At 37.0% G+C, this 23303-nt stretch overlaps 1 protein-coding gene across 1 annotated transcript in view; it reads left to right on the top strand.

Annotated features, from left to right (window-relative positions):
* The window catches only part of LOC139730806 (carnitine O-palmitoyltransferase 1, liver isoform-like), a 52459-nt gene that overhangs the window by 4954 nt on the left and 24202 nt on the right, over positions 1-23303 (top strand). The window contains exons 3-5 of the mRNA XM_071641674.1: positions 17307-17429; positions 18629-18840; positions 22503-22588. Of these exons, the coding sequence (XP_071497775.1) occupies positions 17307-17429; positions 18629-18840; positions 22503-22588 (421 nt within the window). The remainder of the gene's footprint in view (positions 1-17306; positions 17430-18628; positions 18841-22502; positions 22589-23303) is intronic.

Here is a 23303-nt window from a genome sequence, read left to right as displayed (position 1 = left end):
GAATCACTTGATAATGTCATTGAGAATATGTTTACCAAATTTCACTTGAAATGACTTCATACGAGGCTGTCAAAGTTGAAATTTTGCATGTGGGTCAATAGTACAAATACGCCCCCCCCCAAAAAAAAAACAAAAAAAAAACACACACACCAAAACTGCTCATATGAATGTTAAATGAAAGGTTACCCCCATTTTTTATCACATATTCTGAAAGGTGATGAGTTGTCTGTCATCTGATGGGTCATTGATGCTGGCAAATTGATCGAAAGTTATTAAATCCCTACAGGTATGAAATGAAAGACATAAGAGAGAAAATTGAAACGATATCATCAAATATTTGCATTCATTTGTGCGTATTTCACTTTTGATATATATCCTAGACTACTTCTCACTCAGATTTCAGCATGATGTGGCTTATCAGATTCTCTATCAGATTGAAATTTGCATTTCCTCAATATGAATGATTATGATGACATCATCAGCGCCAAAGACAAACTATTGATTAATGTAGCCATGCAAAATTTGACCATTTTATGCATTATCTCTGTGGCGGTCCATTTTTGTTTTTGTTTTTTTCAATTGACAGAACTTCATTCACTGAGCAGTAGCCCACTTACGGTACCCATGAACAGTTTTCTTTTGGCAGCTTTCGATATGTTCTAGCTAACATTTTTGGGATCAGATCTGAAGAATAAAAAAAAAAAATGACTTTCTGATCAGACGCCATCTCGGCTGTATAGATTAGAGTCAAAAGTAAAAAACACTTCATTCTTCATCTTGGTATGCATTGTCTATTGCCCCCGATTCTGTGTATCACTTGTCTTGTCCCCTTGACGAGATCAAGTCTTGCTTTTCTTTATTAGGTGACAGCTATAATCAGTGTACCACCTATTGTATTTACAAATTATTTTTAGTTGATATGCTATCAGCGTATTACCTATTGTATTTACAAATTATTTTTAGTTGATATGCTATCAGCGTATCACCTATTGTATTTACAAATCATTTTTTCACGTATGACGAGATCAAATCTTGTTTTTCCTCATTAGGTGATAGCTATCAGCGTATCACGTATTGTATTATATTTGCAAATTATTTTTAGGTGATAGGTACACTAACTAAAAATAATTTGCAAATACCTTTTAGGTGGGTATCACCTAAATTGTATTTACAAATTATTTTTAGGTGATTTATATGCTATCAGCTTATCGATTATTGTATTCACAAATTATTTTAGGTGATGCGCTATCAGCGTATCACCTATTGTGTTTTACATAGAATCTTTCTTTTTTTCTTTATCTCTGGGCACTTTTTTTTTACAGCTATATCACAATATTTCGATAGTTAATTCCAAGCAATTTTCCGTGATCATGTCACATGTCATTAACTCTGTTTACTGAAACTTTTCATTGCAATCACTCAACCGTGATGTCTTGGAGGGACCATTTTGGAAAATCACATTAGCAGACATAGCTTCATATCCAAATGTCATTTCTGTATCAAATTTGGTGACCATAAGCCTCAGGTTTAACTGGTTGTAGTATTGCATAATAGTTATCAGTCAGTCTATCTTATAGAATGGATGGGGAGAATCCTGCAGTCTCATTGGTTGAGAGCCACATATTAATTTTTACTGGTAGCATGCTTGATCACTGGCAATAGATGCAGATAACATGTCATATATGTCAATGCTGATGAACAGTGCAAATATGGCCAAAAAAAAAGAAGAAAAAATCCTGAAATCATTATAGCTCATTGGGATGTATGATGACCCCCCCCCCTTTTTTTTTGTTACATTCTGAAAGGTGATGAGTTGTAAATGTCCTCTGATGGGTCATCATGGCAAGCAAATTGATTTGTATTACCTACCACCAAGGAAGGAAGTTACATGTATTAACTTTGGTTGGCATTGGGGTGTCTGTGTGCAAAATAACTCAAAAAGTTGCTTAAGAATTTGCATGAAAATTACAGGAAAATTATTTTGAAAGGTGACGAGTTGTATATGTCCTCTGATGGGTCGTCATGGCAGACAAATTGACATGCCATTACCTACATGTACCTCCAAGGAAGGAGGTTATGTATTAACTTTTGTCAGCATTGGTGTGTCTGTGTGCAAAATATTACACTCAAAAAGTTGTTAACGGATTTAGATGAAACTGGCAGGAAAGTTAGTATTGGCACAGGGAACAATGAGTAAATTTTGGTAGTGATCCAGGAATTTTTATGAATTTTTATAAAAGGATTTTTAAAATATTTTGGCGAGTAGGGTCAATGCTGTGCATATTTGAGGTTTGCATTGGTATGTGTACTGTATTAAAAAAGCTTGATGTGCTCAAGGAGCTGCCCAGCAGGAAACTGATGAGTTTACGAACACTTTTCAGCTTCTTTTTTTTTCACTGTCATTGGGAACTTAGGGGATTATCAGCACACCTGTATGGGTTGAAATGAGCTTCTCGGCGGATGTCTGCTTTCTTGAAGTGCTTTTTCTAATTTAACTCCTGTATATAGATTAGGGTCAGTGACTCAAAAGTAAAGAATGCTTCATTCTATATCTTGTTAAATTCATTGTCTATCATGCAGGATTGTAGGTATCCCCAGTCTTTCCCAGTGAAGAGTTCTAATCTTGTTTTTCTTGGATAGCTATCAGCATATCACCTATTATATTTACAAATTATTTTTAGATGATCACCTATTGTATTTACAAATTATTTTTAGGTGATCACCTGTTGTATAAATTTACAAATTATTTTTAGGCGATGCGCTATCAGCGTATCACCTATTGTATTTACAAATGGTTTTTAATGTTTGCAAACATCTTTCTTTTTGTTTCTTTATCTCCAGTAACGAGATCAAGTCTTGTGTTTCTTTATTAGGTGATGGCTATCACTCATATCAGTGCATCACCTATTGTATGAATTACAAATTATTTTTAGGTGATATGCTACCTAAAAATAATTTCTAAATGCAATTTAGGTGACAGCATATCACCTAAATTGTATTTACAAATTATCTTAGGTAATTTATATGCTATGATAGTGTATCACCTATTGTACTTGCAAATTATTTCTAGGTGATGTGCTGTCAGTGTATCACCTATTGTGTTTTACAAAATGTGAATATACTTGGGCAGGTGTCTGTTGGAAGCCTGTGTTATTGGAAAATCAGCTCTTCCTCAATGGGTAAAAAAACCAAAAAGAAAACATTGACTCTCTCACACACCTGTAGATACTTATATATACATGGTATCCCACCTGTGTCATATACTGTAAATATAGTTCTGATGGTGCAATATGTACTCTAGTCATGTCAGAAGGGGTGGGGGCCGGTTTATTCACTTTGATCAGATAAAACAAAACAGAAATGAACCTTACATAATATTCCACAGTGACTGCCTGTATGCAAATTAGCTTCCTGTGCTGGACTTTTTGATGTCATGGGTGCTCTCTTAATTTCTAGGATTTATTTTTAAGTCCTAAGGATTTATTTCTTTAAGTCCTAGCGGACTGTAAATACAGACAAAACCTTAGGACTTAAAAGTAAGTCTTAGCTAGGATTTAAAAATTTAAGTCTATGTTCGACTTAAATTTCAAGTCTATAGGATTTATTTTTTAAGTCTTATTAGATTACATTTAAATCTTTCTTAGACTTGTTTTTAGAATAAATCCAGCTTGGATTTAAATGACGAAAGACTTATTTTAAGCCTTCCTTGGATTTATTTCAAATAAATCCATCATGGATTTAAACTCAGACTACTGAAAATGACAGCCAATTGATGCACTTTCTTCACATGTAAAGGTCTATTTATTTTAACAAAATCAAACTGATGCATTTTTCACAAACATCGATAAGTTACAAAATATACAGATGATTGTCATACACATGTAGGCTCCAGAAAAAATGAAATACGACATGATGAAAACAGAGCATATTTTGCAATAGTCTCAGATGGTCACATCTTCACATTCATGTTACTGATGCTTCTTTCACTGTGTTCTGTAAACAAGTTACTAGACGACTGGAACCTTCATTGCCAAATAGATTACTTTTTTCACTTTTTTTTAAAAATCTTGCAAGATGACTCCATACGACTCGATTCACTTTCATTTTATGTATTTCTTTCCCTGGTGAGCATCGTTAAGTCGTAAGATGGAAACTATGAACAAATATAAGATTATATATGAATTCTAATAACTTAAATTTTAGAAATGATGCTGTGTAATAAACAATACAGCCTCCATTAAGTTGACGTTTAGATTTACACGCTTTGTACGTCCCATGCATGCAATTTAAAGAATTATTTGATTTTTTTGAATGATGCATAGTATAAATTTAATCAAGAGGGAAGTAAAGGCCAAAATTAGTGTAATCAAATTAGAAAAGAGAAGAAATTTCCCTTCACAGAATGGTGTAAGACTATGAAAATCAGCTACGAAATAAGGAAGATATGCTTCTTTTCAATTTCACACATTTCCAGAAAACAGATCTTGTCCAGTCTTTATGAACGTCCAAATGAGGGAATTGATGATGTCATTCCTTCAAAATATTTTTACACTTTTCACCTGCATGTATTTGCATATTCATACGGACTAGTCAAGAAATGTTTTCTGAAAACATGTTACATTTCCTTATTTCTTACCAGACTTCCCTAATTTTTCCACTATTCCGTAGGGAAAATTTACAATTGAATCAAACTGTATTACATACAACAGTAGGGAGCAAGATCTATGTAAACTCTGAAGTAAATTCACCTTAAAACATTAAGAAGCTCAAATAACAATTAACATTCTAAACTTACTTCTAAAATTCCTTGAATATCGATTGTCTGAAATGGATTTACATAAGTACATTTCCATACTGCATTTTGGTAGACAAAATGTTTGACAAAAGAATATACAAATTCCTGCTTAATCTATTGATATTTAAGAATCCATCTCAACTGATGACAGGGAACCATCTCAAGAGACTGTTCAAGTGAGATGGACCACTAGTTTCTTAATTACTTTGATGTCATATCTCGTAACAAAGCACTATGTTGAAGTGATGCAATCTGAATTTTTAACTAGAATTATCACTCATTGTGATTAATATACCCCCACCCACAATTGAGGGAATTAGCTCAACCAGGATTATTTTTTCTTACTTTTTAATAAAGAAAAAAATTACCATGGCAATGCACTGTTCCACCTCTCAAATCAAGTGCTCAAAAACTGAGTGAGCAAGATAAATAAACTGACGATTTCTATGGTTTTTACTAAAAATTGTGTAACCATGGCAACACAATGTTGGACATTAAGAAAAAAATGAAGTTTGCACAACTATAGGCCCTATATCATAGCCGTCATATGTGCCAAATTTCAAGCTAAATGCTAAAAGGGTGAGGGGTTTAGTTGAATTCACATTAGTGTATCATTTTCATGCAAAATATACTGTTACCATGGCAACACATTTTCCACACTGACAAAAGATTTTTTGCACATCTAGGTAATGTAGAGGTAACATGTGCCAAATTTGAAGCCAAAATGCTCTAAACAGAGACAGGAGAATCAAAATGTTTGTATGATTTTCATTGAAAATGCACCATTACCATGGCAACACATTGTTTAACAATGATGAAATATGAAGTTTGCATATTTCTGAACTACAATGGTTGCATGTGCCAAATTTCAAGCCAAATGCTCAAAGACTGAGGGAGTTACTTGAATCCAAAATATTTTTGTATGATTTTCATTCAAACTATGTTGTTACCATGGCAACACAATGATCAACAATGACGAAAGGTTAAGTTTGCACATGTACGTACCATAGTGGTCAGGTGTGCCAAATTTCAAGCTAAATGCTCAAAGACTGAGGTTGTTACATGAATCCACAATATCTTTGTATGCATTTTAGTGAAAAGATGCTGTTACCATGGCAACGCATTGTTCACCATTGATGAAAGATTAAGTTTGCACATCTATATGCTAAAGTTGTTGCATGTGCCAAATGTCAAGCCAATTACTCAAAGAGGGAGTTAACTGAATCCACAATATTTTTGTATGATTTTCATTCAAAATATGCCGTTACCATGGCAACACATTGATCGACACTTACGAAAGAATACGTTTACACATCTACATACCACAGTGGTCTTTTGTGCCAAATTTCTAGCTAAATGCTCGAAGACTAAAGGAAGTTAGCTGAATCCACAATATTTTTGTGTTTTTTGGTTAAAAAAAGCTGTTACCATGGCAACGCATTGCTCACCACATTGTTTCCATATCTATATACCATAGTGGTCATGTGTGCCAAATTTCAAGTCAAATGCTCTAAATTTGTTTAAGGTGCCCATCTGCGCTGAATCTATCCTTCCTCGTGGGTTCAAGCACATACTTTGGCTGGAAAACCAAAGTTTATTTCTTTATAAATAGAGAGTTTCATATTAAAGTGTTTAGCCACAACGTCATAATGAAAATAGCAACAAATCAGCGCTCAATAAATGTGATGGACAATGGCTCAACAACACTGTGGGAGTGATGAAAATTAGGTAATCGTTTAATAATTTCAAAAGTGTTCAGGGGAACTTAAACTTTCTTCTTTCAATTTAAATCAATGCGGACTGATCTGGCATTACTTTTTTTTTTCATCATCAACCAGACATAATATACAGAAAACAAGCCAAAGATGAACAATAAATAAATTGAAACTGGACATGTATAAAAACTTGAAATATTGTTTAAATGTTCACGTAGCAATGCAAATGCAAAAGTGAGGCACACACATACATGATAGCACCTCTAAAGGAAACATTGCGGCATTAACTTTCCTTATTGTGTTATTTTCATTTAAAAATGCACACAAAAAAAATTACAAGGAAACTTTACTACAACCAGGGCATGACAGACATGCTTCTTGTGTGCATGGATTTGTAGCTCAATATAAATGGAAAAGTGAGGCACACATAACATAACTCAATATCCATGAGTCAAACATCATGCATGATAGTATCTTCAAAGGAAACATTGCAGCATTTTACCTGTGTTCCTTTGATTTAAGAATTCACCGAAAATTAAGAAAACTTTGCTGCACATCAGGGCAAGTCAGATATGCTTCTTGTGTGCATGGGTTTGTGGCACAATGTCAGAAAATCTTACTAGCATCACACACTGACGTGTTCTTGAAGTTCGTGGCTAATGCCCAGAACGAAGCCCTCACTTGGGATTGTAGCAGTACATGAATATGCCGCCACAAAATCAAAGAATGCTTCAAGCACCCAAGCATATTTGACGATGAAGACACAGTGGGCTTTAAAGAGTCTGTCAAATTCTTGCTTCCGGTCATCTCCAGCCTGGACTTAGTATGGTCTTGTCCAGGATGAGAAAATACTGGATGTACGTCTAGTCACTCCCTTATCTGACTAAGCAGGGCTGGCTGAAGGTGGCATCTTTAGCATCACTGAACTTCGCGCTTCTCGCTCGTGATGTATACGTTTCGCGCGGATCAACTTGGCGTTTCCCGTTTGCTAGGGCTTTCAGGTGGGAGAATCTCCAGATCAGAAGATGCTTGGGGCTTGGGTTGGAGTCTCTGCATCAGCAATGCCATGAACATTGGTTCCTACCTGAAAAGAGATTAAACATGTATAGCACTACTGATATTTCAAACTAAATTTCACTTGAATCGTTTGAGCAAATGACAAAGGCTACAATTATTATCAAATAAACTTTGCATCACATAGAGAGAAGTTAAGTTCTCAGTGAGAGGGCACTCTGGAGGGAAAAAATATTAAAATATAATTTTACATATTGATCTTAAATACAATGTACTAATAACATATTCATCACATAACTTTTAGTTTGTGATGTACAAGTAAATGTTTCTGATATATTTCGGAACATATTATTTTAAAACATTTTGTCTCATCTGGTAAACCTCAAAGCCTTGAAAAAAATTCCCAGAAATCAGATTACTTTTTGCCATCATCGGGGTGGGGCCTACTTGATATTTACATGTTCCAGACTCATAAGATATTTGATGTACATATTATTACAAATCAATGGAAGTCAGCATGCATTTTTAATCCGTAATTTAATGAATTTAAAAGAAAACTGTCAAAACATGGTAGATACCCCTACACAATACTCATTGCTGAATGTTTTAAAGTTTGTTTGAGAAGAATCGCTTCAAAAACACTGATATATCAGAGAAGAAAACTTTGCATTTCTCACGACTGCATGAGAAATTCAGATTTTTAAATTCCACCTGTTACTGAGTACATGCAGATTCTACACGAGTCTCGCTTTGTAAGATACGAAGCTCAAATATTCTTCTCTTAACATGAGCTGGTATTTAAAAGCCCAATGAAACATGCATATTGATAATTCTCAAAATTGGAAGCTCAATGATTTGATCATAAACTGATTTCAAGTCTATAAACATTAAGCATATACTGTACTTACAGGCACATAGTCATTCTGCACCAGGTACTGCTGGGCATCCCTCGGGAGCATGAGAGGTCCTCTCCCTTTCTTCTACATGGGGATGTTGGGTCTGTGAAGCATCGCTGCAAGTAGTGACATTCCACAAAATTCCTATAAAATGGAACACAATACAATTTTTTTGTCAACTTTAAGTATTTCACCCATTCTCTTTAACATATTAGATATGACGTATTGTATCAGCTCTGACAATCCCTAACATTCAGTTTTCGACTTATTATCAATATCAGTCTATGAAGAGCAAACTCGTACACATTCACTTTCCTGAAAGGTGTAATAGCAATGAAGCATAAACAAATGAGTAAGTTTTACTCTTACACTTTGGACAGAAATTGTTCCAGTAATTATAATCAATGCCACAAGATCTATGAGGATTGGCGGAAGGACTTACTGTCTCCATCCATGTCTTCACATCTTCTTACGATGTCTTGCAACTAAGGGTGGTTTCGCTTGGCAAGTGCAAGATTCTATTGACGTAAAATGGCCCCCATCTATTCACCATCTCCTGCACTTTTCTCGGTACAACTGGGCAAAGTCCGCATTGATCTGAAAATAAACACAAAAACTGTGAAATATCAGTGATAAGGAAGTGGAAAATGAAAAACAGAAACGCTTGACAAAAAAAAAAAGGAAGAAAACAAATATGCTTCGGGGGTATAAACGGTCGCCATAGCCACATTTCTAGATTTTTATGTAATTAATTATTTCTTATTGGTCTCGAGGGTTGTATTTCATGCTGGAAGAAAAAATGAGACCGATATCTCTGATTTTTGTTTCAGATGTTATCGTTAAAATCAATTTTTAGAAATACCAGGGATGTCTTGCATATCTAAACACCAAGAAGGGATAGTCCTGACAGAGTACTCCTTGGAGTACAAATTATACAAATAACAGGTAATTTGCATTCCCTTTATCTTAAAAAATATTAAAAGTAAAAAATGAAAAAAGGCCTCATATATTGTAAAACTTCACTACATTCTCTCACTGGTGTACCCGAGGTATGTGACGCTTAATGCATACATCTCAGCCAGAAGTATAGATCTGTAGAATTTTTAAGTCTAGATCCTTCTACTCAAACACAGATCACCACATTGATTATGCTACAAAGAGAAAAACTGGAGTAGAATACCTTTATCCAGGTGCGAAATCTTGTTCCACTGCACGAGTTAATCCCATACATTATTTGTTTCATACAACGCCTTCAACAATAACACTAACAGACGTACTAGTTCAAGAAAGAGTCTTGAATTCAGTGCAGAAATGGCAACCATAAGGCCTAGGTGTCCAGGCCTACTACTGAGTGGTAGTAATAATAGTAGGAAGTATTTTCATGGAATGCAAATCAGTAACACATTCACATTACATACACATGTACGCAGCCGAGTGCAAGTAGCGTTGAAGTTGATTATTCCAGTAAAATGAGTGACATGATGCACGCTTGATAGTAAGAGTGTCGAGTGCACACGCCAAAGGTAATTGTTTACTGTGACATCAGACTCAGTAGACCTAGTCATGCAATGGAACAGAAACTGTTTATTAATTGTAGACCCCCTATTTTAATATGGGAGTCAATGGAAATTGGTGATGTCAGCCAATATGGCCCCTGCGATAGAAGTTTTTACAGTTCAGAGCTTGACGCCACTGCACTGGCATTGCAACATTGGCGCCCTAAACCCTGGGGCGCTCATCACACAGGGGGCTTCGTGTTTGGGCTGGTCGCAGTTTTATTGTAGCGCCCATAGGGTCTACGTACTATTGGTGGCCTAAACCAGGGAGCACCTCCCTGCCTAAACACAACATTAAAAATAAAACCCATCTAACAGCATATGCCCTACATTTTATCACAGCATAGTGGGGCATGATAAGGCCTAGAACTGTGCCTTTCTACGTAGAAATTGATAAATCAAACCTTAAAAGAGTGTAGGACCCGGGGGTGAACTGACACTAACTTGTTACTGTTACTCAGTGTTAGACGACAGTTAGGCCTACGCTACAGTAGCCTGTTATGCCCATAGCTTTACCTTTCAGTCAAGACACCAACATCGTAAATCATTAGGTAGAATGGGCACTTTATAAGAGTCCCTGTATTATTACACTTGTACTTGCAGTTTCACCGAAATAGAGCCCCCACAATACTAGTATAACGTTAGCCTACATGTAACTTGTTACAATGTTTGGATAGACACATTAGCCATGAACAGCTAACGTTAGCACTGGCGCTTCAGGGATGGACAGCGCTGTATACAGCGGCAAGGCTCAAACTCGCCAAAAATGTAGGGCGGTTAGTGCACATCTTAACATCTTTTATCTTTGGTTACTGAGTCCCAGAGTTATCAAACACATTCTTAAGCATTCATACAGTAATATGCTCACCTTTAAGCAACTTGGTCAAGCTTACGTCAGATCATGCCCTCAAAAAACTCCGGCCTGCATGACTTCTGCCTTCAAGACCAACTCAACTGTTCGAGTCAATAGCGTTTGTTTGCAAATGGTCGATGGTAGGTACAAGTACATGTACTATAGTACATGTACAATGTACATATTGTGCACTGAATGTATGTGTATGACTACGCTATCTAGCATCGCATGAAGCAGAGTGACGGCCAGCGCCAATTCCGGTTTTAGGCGGTTCAAGATAGCGCATGACGTCATTTACAAGTCATCTGATTGGCTGAAAGTTTAAGTCCTTGTTAGATTTAGATTGCGAACAGCTTCGACACTCAACTTTTAATCGAAGCCACCTAAAATAAGTCTTAAAGACTTAAAATATTTTAAGTCGTAAGAAAGACTTAAAATTTAAGTCCTAGAAATTAAGAGAGTGCACTTTGGTTTATAAAAGCTGCATGATGTGTAGTGACTCTTGTCGAGTTGCATTAATACATTACAGGGTGGTCCACGAGGGGTTTTAGCATGTCGCTGCAACATGCTAAAATTCTTGTGCAACATCCTAAAAAGCCAGCAACATGCTATGCAACATCCTTAAGAATTTGCAACAAGCTCAAAGTAAAAGTATTAAAAAATGTGCAAAACATGTGCATAACATAAGAAACATCAAATAACCAGGTACTTTAGATATTGGCCCTTTGTGTGACATGAGAGAGAACATTGAATGTAAGCAGCACAAAGAGAGATAAGCAGCAAAATATTGCGTACTACGTACTCATCGTGTGTGCTCCGCGCATATTCAATTTCTGCAATATTCTCAGATTCTGAGCTTGCAACATGCTAAAATTTCAAGTTGTGGACCACCCTGACATTAGAATCATGCCCTTGCATGTAGCTCACATTCGCATTGAGACAACAACAAAAAAAAAAAAGAAAGAAAGAGAGAGAGATAATGGTATTCTTTCCGAAAGGTCATTTCTGTCACTCCTAACCCCCAAAATAGAGTTGGGAACGTCTTGTTGTTTCACTGCTATGACACAGAAATTGACAGTACAGTCACTTCCGAATTCAACTGCAAAGAAACTCAATACTCTGTCTGTGTAATCGCTGGAAGTATTGAGTCATCGGCATTTATCTGGATTTTGTATAATAGTGAGTTGTCTATCTGTGGAACAAGGCATGCATACAAGCAGTGGCTGTCTTGAGTCTGTGCCAGCTATGTACTTGAATCAGATTGTATGTCTCTGTAAAACAAAGTGTCACTCTGTGTTCAAGTTAGCAATCAACAGTAGGGTAAAATCAAAATAAAAAACAGTAAAAGTTTCTTTCTCTTCCCTTCTATTTCATCTTTCTCCTCCTAACGATGTCTTAACATCTTAACATCTTACTTGATTCTCACTCTATTCTTCCCTACCACTCTCTCTGTTCCCTTCTCTACCATCTCCACTAGTGCAACTTCAACTTCCAGCCCATGACTGTCTCCCACTCTTCACTTTTTGCCCTCCTTACAACCCCCATATGTCGCTTCCCTCTTCAATTCTCCTCTTTCTAGGCTCTTCTTCTGCCAAGCAACGATCCGGTTAAGGACTATACACACATGGTGTCACCGCAAACATTTCTCCTTCATTTACTTCACCATGCAAACCTTCAAACAACACAAAACCTTCAAGCAACAAATAAAAGTTTCATTAGAATCAAAATATCAAGAACACAAAAGTTATGGAAATCAAAAGTTACCAAGTTGTTCACGATCATAAAAACAATGCAAAATGCTTGAGGCATTAGATTATTTATTATAATCTCATAATCTTACTGCTTTCCCATGTAGTTATAAGGACAGAAACATTTGTTATGGCTTTCATTTTTGTTGTTGATGATTTTAATTCAAAGTAAGAAATTAAATCATTATTACTTTTGAGCAGATGTGCAGAAAAGAAAGACTGCTAAAAAATGAAAACTTTAAAATTGTGTTTTTGTGTAGTTTCAGAAGCACTGCACGCAGACTAATGACTTGTGGTGAACAAGTACATGACATCAATATTTAGTAATAATAAATAATTAATTTTGAAATTCCCACATATTGATTAAGGTGTGTGATTCCATCTGGTGATTTTCATAAGATTAGAATTTAGCCATTTTACATAATGAAGAATTTACTGGAGATTGCACAAGTAACAATTTAATAACCTCTTCCTTACGCAGTACTGGTAGATGATATTTAACCCGTTGAGAACGGACTGATTTTGCTAAAGCACACATTTCGCATTATACACCTGCTCGAGTATACTCATCAAGACTTGTCCTCAATGGGTTGATATTGTTAAGTACAATATGGGTGTACAATACCCCACAACTGAATCTGAACGGTTCGCAATCAAAGGCACAGTGCTGTGTGAAAGTGTCTTTCTGAGGGGACGAACGGAAACTCGCAATCAGCACTGCCCAAGATGTAAAAATAGACTATTGTATGCTGCCCTGGTAATTGTACTAGCTGCCTGGTGGTATTCAAATCTTGACCATAAGTAGTGACCTGACAGACGACTGACCTGGGGCTGTAGTCTGTCCGCTCCCGCTGACCACAAGCCGGTAGTGCACTTGGGTAGCTTTAAAGGTAGGGAATCCCATTTGCATGCCTTAAATGAAGAGTTGTATAAACACAGTGGTATGTTGAAGAGAGTATCATTTTAGAAACTCCCATAAAGTATTGAAAGTGGAAGGTATCATTTAGTACATTTTTATTGACCGTTAGATTTTGAATTGAATTCTTTTCGGGGCTCACCGTAAATTCCAGTACATTACTAGGCTACCTTTGCAGACCCATGCACTGCATGTGTGTCCATCATGTATATTTTGTGAATAAAGTTCATCAAAACTTACAAACATTTCTATATACATTCTTGCCACACACTCTATATGTTATTACATCAGCTCTTATACTTTTAGATTTGTGTTTATAGATAAAAAAATACAGAGGACTGCAACAAAAAGGCTTAAGTGTGGCTGACACACAGAACTACTGAGTAGTTGAGTTTTGTGCATTATTCAAATTGTAGTTAACTGCTGACTTCCAAATTTCTAAGCAGTGGCCTAAACAAGTCCCCTGAGGTTCATATTTAATGTTTTACTGCATTTTGGGAGTTCTGTAAAAGGTATCCCCTACCTTTAAGGTTCTTGCATTATGAATTGCAGTTTTAAAAAAAAAGTCCTTCAAATGAAGGCCCACATATTTTGTGTTTGTTTGCAGTGTTTATTCACTTCAAGAATCGTGTAATCGACAATAGCAAACATTTGCATATTGCCTTTTTTCTCAAGATGGGCATTTCTATGGGTCAAACACAATAAAAATGAGTGAGGGCAGAAGAGATGGGGCTTAATACCAATTGATTTGCTGCATACTATTTGTACGTTGTAAATATGGAACTGTGGAGCAGATTGGCTTGACCTCTTATTTATTTTTTCCCCATCAGAAATAGTGGATGCAGGCAACTGGCTATTCTTGTCACAAAATGAAATCAGCAGTTTTCTCTCTCTCAAGCTCTAATTAGGCCCACTATAAAACCAGAAATATTTGTGGCATGAAATTTTCATGAATCGGAGCCGATTGCCTTTTTTGCTATCTGTCTGTCAGTATACCCATCCATCTATACTAACTACAGCCTGTAGCTATCTACACTATCTATCTCTCTATCTATCTATCTATCTGGCTATCCTTCCATCTATCTTTATATCTCTACAAACATCCTGTCCCCAGCAATTCTTCAGGGACTTTATAAAATCAAACATTATTTTGCTTTTTCAGCCATCCTCTTTCCAATTTCCAATGCCTGAAATATCACAGATTGAGGAAATAAAATATGCAGGCACAAGTTGTCCTATATTACATGTAGACATATAGGCAGATTCACAATGAGAGACTGTGTCATATGATCTGATCTTTCCCTCTTGATATTGTTCACATCAATCTTTTATTATGCTTGATAATGGATGGATGTCTGGAATGCTCCATCAACTGTAAAAGAAGAAAGGAAGGGGGGGGGGGGGTCGGGGGGGGGGGGGGGGGGAGAAAAGAAGGCTGTGTTTAACCATGAATGAAGGAAGCTTTGGATATACCTACAGATGTAGTCATTGTTATTGATGAGTGTTGTCACAAGCCAGCGCCTACTCATGAATGAATTCTTCAGTGTCTATAGTCAATATTTACCCTCCCAGATACCGCCTTTAGAGTCAATCATGATCACAAAGGCGTCGGAATTCCACTGTGGGTACGGATCCGCTATCGCTGTAGGCAGGAAACATTGCGAAAATAAATTTAGTCTGAGATAATACGCTTAAGTGAGATAGATTAGGCACGTTGTCCACATTGCTGTCGGCATTAAGGCTTCATTAAAAGAACAACAACAACAAAAGCAGGGTAGATGTAATTGCTCTTCATAAATGTTTGGGACCCATGCAGCCAGGGGAAAAAAGGATTGTGTTAACTTTAATACAGTGTACATGAAGCATGTAGTTGAGAGAGATTCTTGAATCTCACAGGACACTGGCATTTGGAATTATTTTTCATAAAAGGGTGGGTTTTTTTTTTTTTTGGGGGGGGGGGGGGGTGGGAAAAATTGGCTACCTATAGTGATTAGTCAAATGTCATCCCTGTACCTGTAAATTTCAATGCTTATGTGGAAAATGACTCAATGATTACATCATTTCTTGGATGATTAGAATATTCCTTGGAAAGAGAGATACTGTAAAATACGATATTTTTGCAGCATAAAATTTTCACGAATTGGAGCAAATGGCCTTTTTCGCAGCATGAAATTTTCATGAGTTGCCTTTAACATTCAATGCATATAGTGTAAACAAGAACTTTTGCGCACATTTCAATCTTCGTGAAACTTGGCTATTGCGAAATTAAAATACGCGCGAACATTCCTCATTTTACAGTATACAGTTCATAAAAGAAAATCATGTTGAAACAAACACATTGCCCAGCAGACTATAAAATACAGTCAAACCTCTCTTATCCGGCCTCCCTTTATCCGGATCTCTCTATTATACGGACGCAATCTCGCCATGATTTATTTATTTTTTAATAATTACGGGAGGAGAGGGGGATTCCCAACTCCTTGAGAACTCCTACACAAACACACATGAATTACATATTACTTCCAACACGATTAACATACATTACATCAAATTTCCTTCCAAATTGCTTACCTTCAGACATTTTAACATCCCCAAACATCCCCAAATGTAACAATGAAAAGGTTGCTGTATACACATTACTACATGTGGTACTACAATGGGCTACATCAGTACATGTGTATGTATATGTACATGTATAAAGCATTGAGTCTCCCGTATCCAGCCAAATCCCTTATCCGGATGAGCCCTGGTCCCGACTTGTCCGGATACGAGAGGTTCAACTGTAGAACCATTGATATTCATTGTCATGGGGATCACATGGATGTTCCTTTTACCAGACAGCATGCCATCTCATATGATGTAAACTGCCATAATGACAGCACTGAGCAATACGATGCAATTATATATATTTCAATTTTTCAAGAGAAACTTTGTATTTCACGGAATGTAATCTACTCAGTGGATGCAAGTATAAGAGAACACATACATTGTTGTTGTTATTATTATTATTATTATTATTATTATTATTATCATTATTATTATCATTATTATTATTATCATCATCATTATTACCTCCGCCAAGGGAGGAGGTTATGTTTTCGTTACCGTTGGTTTGTGTGTTTGTATGTTCGTTAGTTAGTTTGTCCGTGTGCAAAATAACTCAAAAAGTAGGTAACGGATTTTGGATGAAACTTGCAGGAAAGCTTTAGAATGATACAAGTAACTAACGATTAACTTTTGGTAGTGATCCAGTAATTTTGGGGGAATTTATGAAGGATTTTTGATATTTTGACAGGTAGGGTTAATGAACTTGGGAGTTCAGGCTGCACGTATTTGAGGTTTGCATGCGCGCACTAAAGTGCGTACACTAAAGTGCGTGCTCTAGTTTCTGCTAGGACGAAGCGCGCCGTGCAGCTGAGTGTTTATGACGTAACAAAGGCTTCTATACTGGGAAATCGGGCGACTTTCAGCTCACAATGCTATAAGTACGTATGGGTGGAAATCACTGATATCTCTGTGGAAGAACAAGATCAGTGGTGGAAATGAGCTGCATGCTTGGCGGAGGTCTGCGCTCTCAGAGTTCTTTTCTAGTTATTATTGTCATCTTATCATCATTATATTATTTGAGATTATGCAAAAATTGTAACGCAGCCGATTGGTACTTCAATAAGTATGATGTATACGACTGTCTGTCACATGGAAGTCCAGTATCAGAAGGCTCAAATAATGGGAAGAATTATCCGGAGTGTTCTTTCCTGTTTACAGTGATCCTGATATTGGATGTTTCCCTTTTCTCTTGACCATATTCTCTAGGGCTCCCTCGTCCGTCTCAGGTGATGATAGTCTCCGCCACAGTGGGCGTGGTCTATTTCATCGTCCTCATCCACTTCCGGCGCCTCATGATGCGGATTCTTCTCTCCTACCGCAGATGGATGTGTAAGTTCTATTAAAGGGGCGAAATAGAAATGAACTTTGATATTTTAAAGGACAATACACAATATTTGTGTTGTGCATTCACGAGGCCAACCATTCCCACTTTCAAGAACCTTCAACAAACGAAATGAAGATCAGAATAAGTTTCCTTTTGTAGACTGACGACATATTCATTTGAAACGAGATCTGTTCTATAGTGAGCTTCAGATCTTGCTGTGTAATAGTATCATGGCATGATACTATTATAAAGACCATATGTTGACCATATGCTGTTAGTTATGTAATCACCCCTCTCTAAAGTTTGTTTGTTTGTTTTCAAAATCAGCAGGCCTTGTGCTGGTAGATTATTCACATTTGCATGTGATCATATAATTACTATGAATATTTTCCTGGCTAAGTAGAATCTAAAATCCTGTGGTGTAGAATTTCCGAGACGCATGAGTGTCCATGGAGAAATGCAGGTGGTATGTGAACTTGCATAGCTCAGGGGCATTCTAGACGATTTATATAATGTCACATGTACAGTGTAGTACATAAATCGATAGTGTGATGTATCCATATATTTGAAGAATTTATAGTGGTCTTGAGCAGATGAAGTAATACTCTAAAATACCCTAAAGTTAATACACTCAATAAGGATGATGACATAGGAGGCTCACATATCCCAGTAATGTAGCAATGTGATTCCATTACAATAACTCTTGCTTATTCTGATAATAATAAGTTTACCTGTGTAGAATTTCTGCATGTTTTCTTCTTTTGTTCTGCTTCCTTGAGCACCCAATCCTATGTGTAGCTGCCATGTCATAATGCTTGTTTGTTGTAATTTGCTGTGAATTTTGAAAACATTGATATTCCTTATCCCAATTACTATAGGTTCAGAAACTCTTGACCCAGTGTATCCAATTTATGGATGTTCAAATGCAAAAGTCTAAAAATCAGCGAGAGATATCATGTAATATATTCATATCTTGAAATCTAGAAATATATATATGGTATTTTACTGTTCCAGCATTGTAGATCATCATGGAGGTATTTCATACTGTTGTAGTCAGGTCAGGTTGTCTATTGGTTCTCCAGTCAAGAAGTGCAATTTTACAAACAAAATAAAAGTGTACATGCTTCTCATTACAGTACCCCACCACCAGTAATCTTTAAGAAATTACCATACTACCTTTTTTGTTCCTTCCTGATTTGCATAGATGAGCCTCCGAGACAGCAGAGCAGCGCCACCCAGCTGTGGGGCCTGTTGCTAAGGATGATCTGCAGCCGCCACCCGACGACCTACAGCCAGCAGCTGTGCCTGCCCCGCCAGCCAGTGCCCCCTCTGGAGGCCACCATCAAGAAGTTCCTGGACTCCGTGGAGCACGTCCTGGCCCCAGAGGAGTTCAAGAGACTGGAGGACCAGGCCAGGGTGAGTCCTGGTCAAGCCCAGTGTGGTCCCCATTCTATTTTGTTTTTGATATTCCACCCAGTTTCATTCCATCCCTTTAATATTTCCTTTCATTTCCTTACACTTCCATCATAGCACAAGCATTTTTTTTTCCATTTCACCTATTCAATTTTAGTACCAATCTAAATAGCAAGCATAGCCTAGAGCTCCTCTTCGCAACCGATGGGTCACGATATCGGCCAAAAGAATAAACTAGAATAGCACTCGTAGAGCGCAGACCTCCGCCAAGCAGCTCATTTCCACCCAGTACACACATGCTGAAAATCGCCCAATTTCCCAATAATGGAAGCCTTTTGTTTACGTCATCAGCTTCAGCTACGCAGCGCCTCGACCAAGCAGAGTATGCGCTTTAGAGTGCATATGCAAACCTCAAATATGTGCGGCTTGAACTCCCAAGTCGTTGACCCTATCTGCAAAAAGATAAAGAAATCCTTCAAAAATCCACAAAAATTCCCGGATCACTACCAAAGTTGTATCATCTCTTCTTTGTGTCATGATCAACTTTTCCTGAAAGTTTTGTTCAAATCCGTTCTCAACTTTTTGAGTTATTTTGCAAACAGACAAACCAGTGCCGATGATCACTTAAAGGGATCGTACAGTTTTGGTTGAGACCTAATTTCAGGTTTCTAACATTTTTTGGTGAGATAACGAGAAACCTCTTATGAAATATGAAAGGGCATGTAATTCTATGAGGAATTCAACGTTTATTTGATGAAAATTGGTTTTGAAATGGCTGAGATATCCAAAAAAGAGCGATTCTAATAAAGTGTGGGACCCACACTTTATTATGATCGCTTTGTTTTACTTTGTTTTTGGATGTTACATTCATTCCACTACCAATTTTCAGGAAATAAACTTTGAATTCCTCTTAAAATGGTATGCTCTGTACTATATCATAAGTGTTTTCTTGGTATCTCGCAAAAAGTTAAAAGCCCAATTCTCATCTCCACCAATACTGTACTATCCCTTTAACTTCCTGCTTTCTTGGTGAACGTAATAAGAAATGTCTGTATTCCATCTCATTGGGCCTCTAAAAACTTAATATGAGCCAAAGTGGTCCTTGGGTTGAAAAAGGTTGCAAAGTCCTGGTCTAGAGGAACAGAACATGGTGAAGCCAATTTAGGTTCATAAAAAGCCATGCCAATTGTGTTCCACTGCACTCTTTTTCATTTCATCCCACCCCATATATTCCATATCTTTCCTTCTATTTCCTTCGCTTTACTCTCAGTTTCATTGAATTCCTGTGGACATTTTATGCTGTTTCCTGCCATTCTATGACATTTCCAGTCCAATCCAGGTCAGTATATTAAAAGAACACGAGACGGTGACAGCAGTCCACAAGCAAAACATTGCCAGCAATACCAGTTTGGTCTCTGTGTGGTGGACTTTTGAGCCGTACAATATTTGGTTGTCTCACACTCTTGGCAGTTTTCACTAATGACACAAATTAGACATCAATCGTCATCATTTTCCCCCAGCTTAGTGTCTGGTTGAGTTTCTTTGGTTTTTATCGTTTGCTTATAGTATGTTTGTTTGTCTTTGGTTGTGACAGCTATCAATTCTGCAAGTTAAATTCACTAGCTCAGATGACAGGGTTACAGCAAAAAAAAAAAATGCACAGATGGGACTAAGGAGTAGCACAAAGTAAAAGGGTACAGGAGCGCTTAAAAAAAATATGAAAGTTAAGTACAAGTATCATGCAAAAACTGTAAAGGGTAGAAATTGAAATGTGTGCATTACTAAAAATGCCAATCTGTATTATACATGTTGGTTGTGTAGACCCAGTGACCATTTTCTGTTGGGTCCTCCAATAACAAACTAGGAGTTTTGGAATTACTCTGTTGACTGGAACAAGTCATCCTTTCATTGTCCTCATGTGATAGAGAATGGACACTTATTTTGCGAGTAGATGCTAAGCTCATATCCGCATACACATATCATGTGTGTCAGTCTGCTGCTTTGTAAACACAGAAGGTGGGTGTATGGACACACCTTTAAGCGAAATTTGATGCTCCAAAGGTCAAGCGTAGAATTTTCAAAATGCATGTATTCTTTAGTTGGCTGTTGTACTCACTGGAATTCTCTATTCTCTCTTCATACAAAATAAGCACACATAATAAAGAGCAAGTCATTTCTTTTGGGGGCCAACGCTACAGACTTGTTCAAGTTTAATAGGTAATGCTCATCTGAACTTGTTGACATGATGGGCTTGTCACAGGAGTGGCAAACAAATTTGTGGGAAGATGTCATGCGCCAGTTCAAATAGTGTCACATGACACCATCATTAGATATCTCAGCAAGCCTGGAGTGAAGGTTAAGTACCTGCATAAAGTCTCTTTTATGGATACGTAAATATTCAGGGTTGTCTGATATCACGTCATAAAGATATGAACAGTAATTCTGACAATGATTAATATCTAATGTCTTTTCCTTGGAACTTTTCTTTTCTGTATCTTTTCTTTCATTGTGAATTTGACTAATAGTAAGGTTAGAAACTGGTAGAATATAAATTCGAATAACCAAGCCAATGAGCAGTCTTGTTCTGTGTTCAATGAAGCTGAATGTTTTTAGGTTGTATCCAACTTCCTACTTTCACTTTAATTTATTGATGCTTTTTTGTTCGACTAGTGATGAGAAGTTGAATGACATTGATTATGAAACCTTAGAACCTTTTTTTTTTTTCAACAAAGCTGTCTTTTATTCGAAATTCCAGCCTTCCTTCAAGGATACAACAGTGCAGTTTATCACAGTTGATAGCTATATTGTAACCTAACATGTAACATTATACACATCAGCCAATTCATACGATGAAACCTTTTATATCCTACTATCACATGCAGGAATGGCCGAAAGAATTTTGATCCTCATCACTTTTCATTGTGGCTTTCATGCATTTATGTTTAAAGACTTCTTCGAAATATTTCATTTTGACAGATTAAAGCCCTTTGATCTGGCAACAAACTGTACTTCCTCCAAATTTCATGCTATCATCTACTGTAAAACATGATATTGTCGCGGCATGAATATTTCGCGAATTGGAGCCGACGACCTTTTTCGCAGCATGAAATTTTTGCGACTTGCCAGTGGCATCCAATGCATATTGTGTAGGCAAAAATTTTCGCGTGCATTTTAATTTCGCGAATGTTGCCGCTCGCGAAATTCGCGAAATTAAAATGCACGCGAACATTTCTCGTTTTACAGTACCTCAGTTTTGAATAGTTACATCGTCATCACTTTTGGTCTAGCATGTTCAAATCTTTGTCTGGTTGCAGAAGAGAAAATGGTTCTTTTCTCTGTTTATGTACGCAACACAAATCATGATTTTTTTATCATGTGGGATGTGACTACGTCGACTTTTCAATTTTAAGGGCTTGATATACACTGAATCAAGATTCAGTAAAGCCTTCGAATATTGGCTTCCATTTTTGGATTGATAGTGTTTCCAGTTTCAGTTCATTTATAGTATCAACGAGGGCAAACCTTGAAGGTCATAAAAAGGATGTATTCGTGAAAACTCTTGCATTCATTTGCATGCATGCTATAAAACAAAATGAACACATTCACACGCAACTGATGAAATGTGAGCCATAAAGTTATTGGCCGTGTGGTTTCCATGCCAACAGGAGTTTGAACGCGGCCTCGGGAGCAAGATGCAGAAGCTACTCCAGCTGAAGTCGTGGTGGGCATCAAACTACGTCTCAGACTGGTGGTGAGTGCAGTCTCCATGGAAACGTGGCTGATGGTGATGCCCTCCGAAAATTTCTGTTCCCATGACAACCAGTCAGTCATCTTTGACTGCCTGGCTGGTAATATGTGTATGGGAAGTGACAGCTGACAAAATGCCATGCAGCATGCTATTGTGAACATTTAAATGTGACCTTTATCATTATATTGTTCAAGTCTAACTGGGTTTTTCATTTTCAGTGGTCAAGTTTGATATTCTAATTATTATTGGCAGCACACTTTAGCAGTAAGCAATAACCATAATTGTTTTAAGTTGGAAATACGCCACATTTTAAGATAACTTGAAAGTACACAACTTGTTCTGCACGTGGGATTTGCTTTTGTCTTTGAGTGGGATAATCATGATGTCATCACTGCCTATTTGTGCTAAACTATCAGGAGTTTTAAAAAAAGCTTGTAAAAAAGGACTGGTCAATGTTAGGTTAATAAAGCAGCTGTACCCAGACTTGAAATTTTTCCTTTCATAGGGAAGTTGTAAGATCACTTTCAAGACATAGTGATTGCCATGAATGCGAGTAATAAGGCAATATTGCCAAAATCATCATATTTTGCTTATACCTCAATCAATAATTCCATATTGGAATTGGATTTCTTTCATTGGACATAGTTGCAGGGAATTTGGTTCACTTTTCTCGTGATACTCCTGGTCCAGACAACTGCGTGGTACTGAATAAGCTGTT

The sequence above is a fragment of the Diadema antillarum genome, unplaced genomic scaffold (genome assembly GCF_040938485.1).
Source record: "Diadema antillarum isolate AM-2024a unplaced genomic scaffold, OU_Dant_1.0 seq00000338_RagTag, whole genome shotgun sequence".
Classification (NCBI taxonomy): domain Eukaryota; kingdom Metazoa; phylum Echinodermata; class Echinoidea; order Diadematoida; family Diadematidae; genus Diadema; species Diadema antillarum.
Note: the sequence above shows the minus strand (reverse complement) of the source record. Positions and strands in the feature narration are given on the sequence as shown.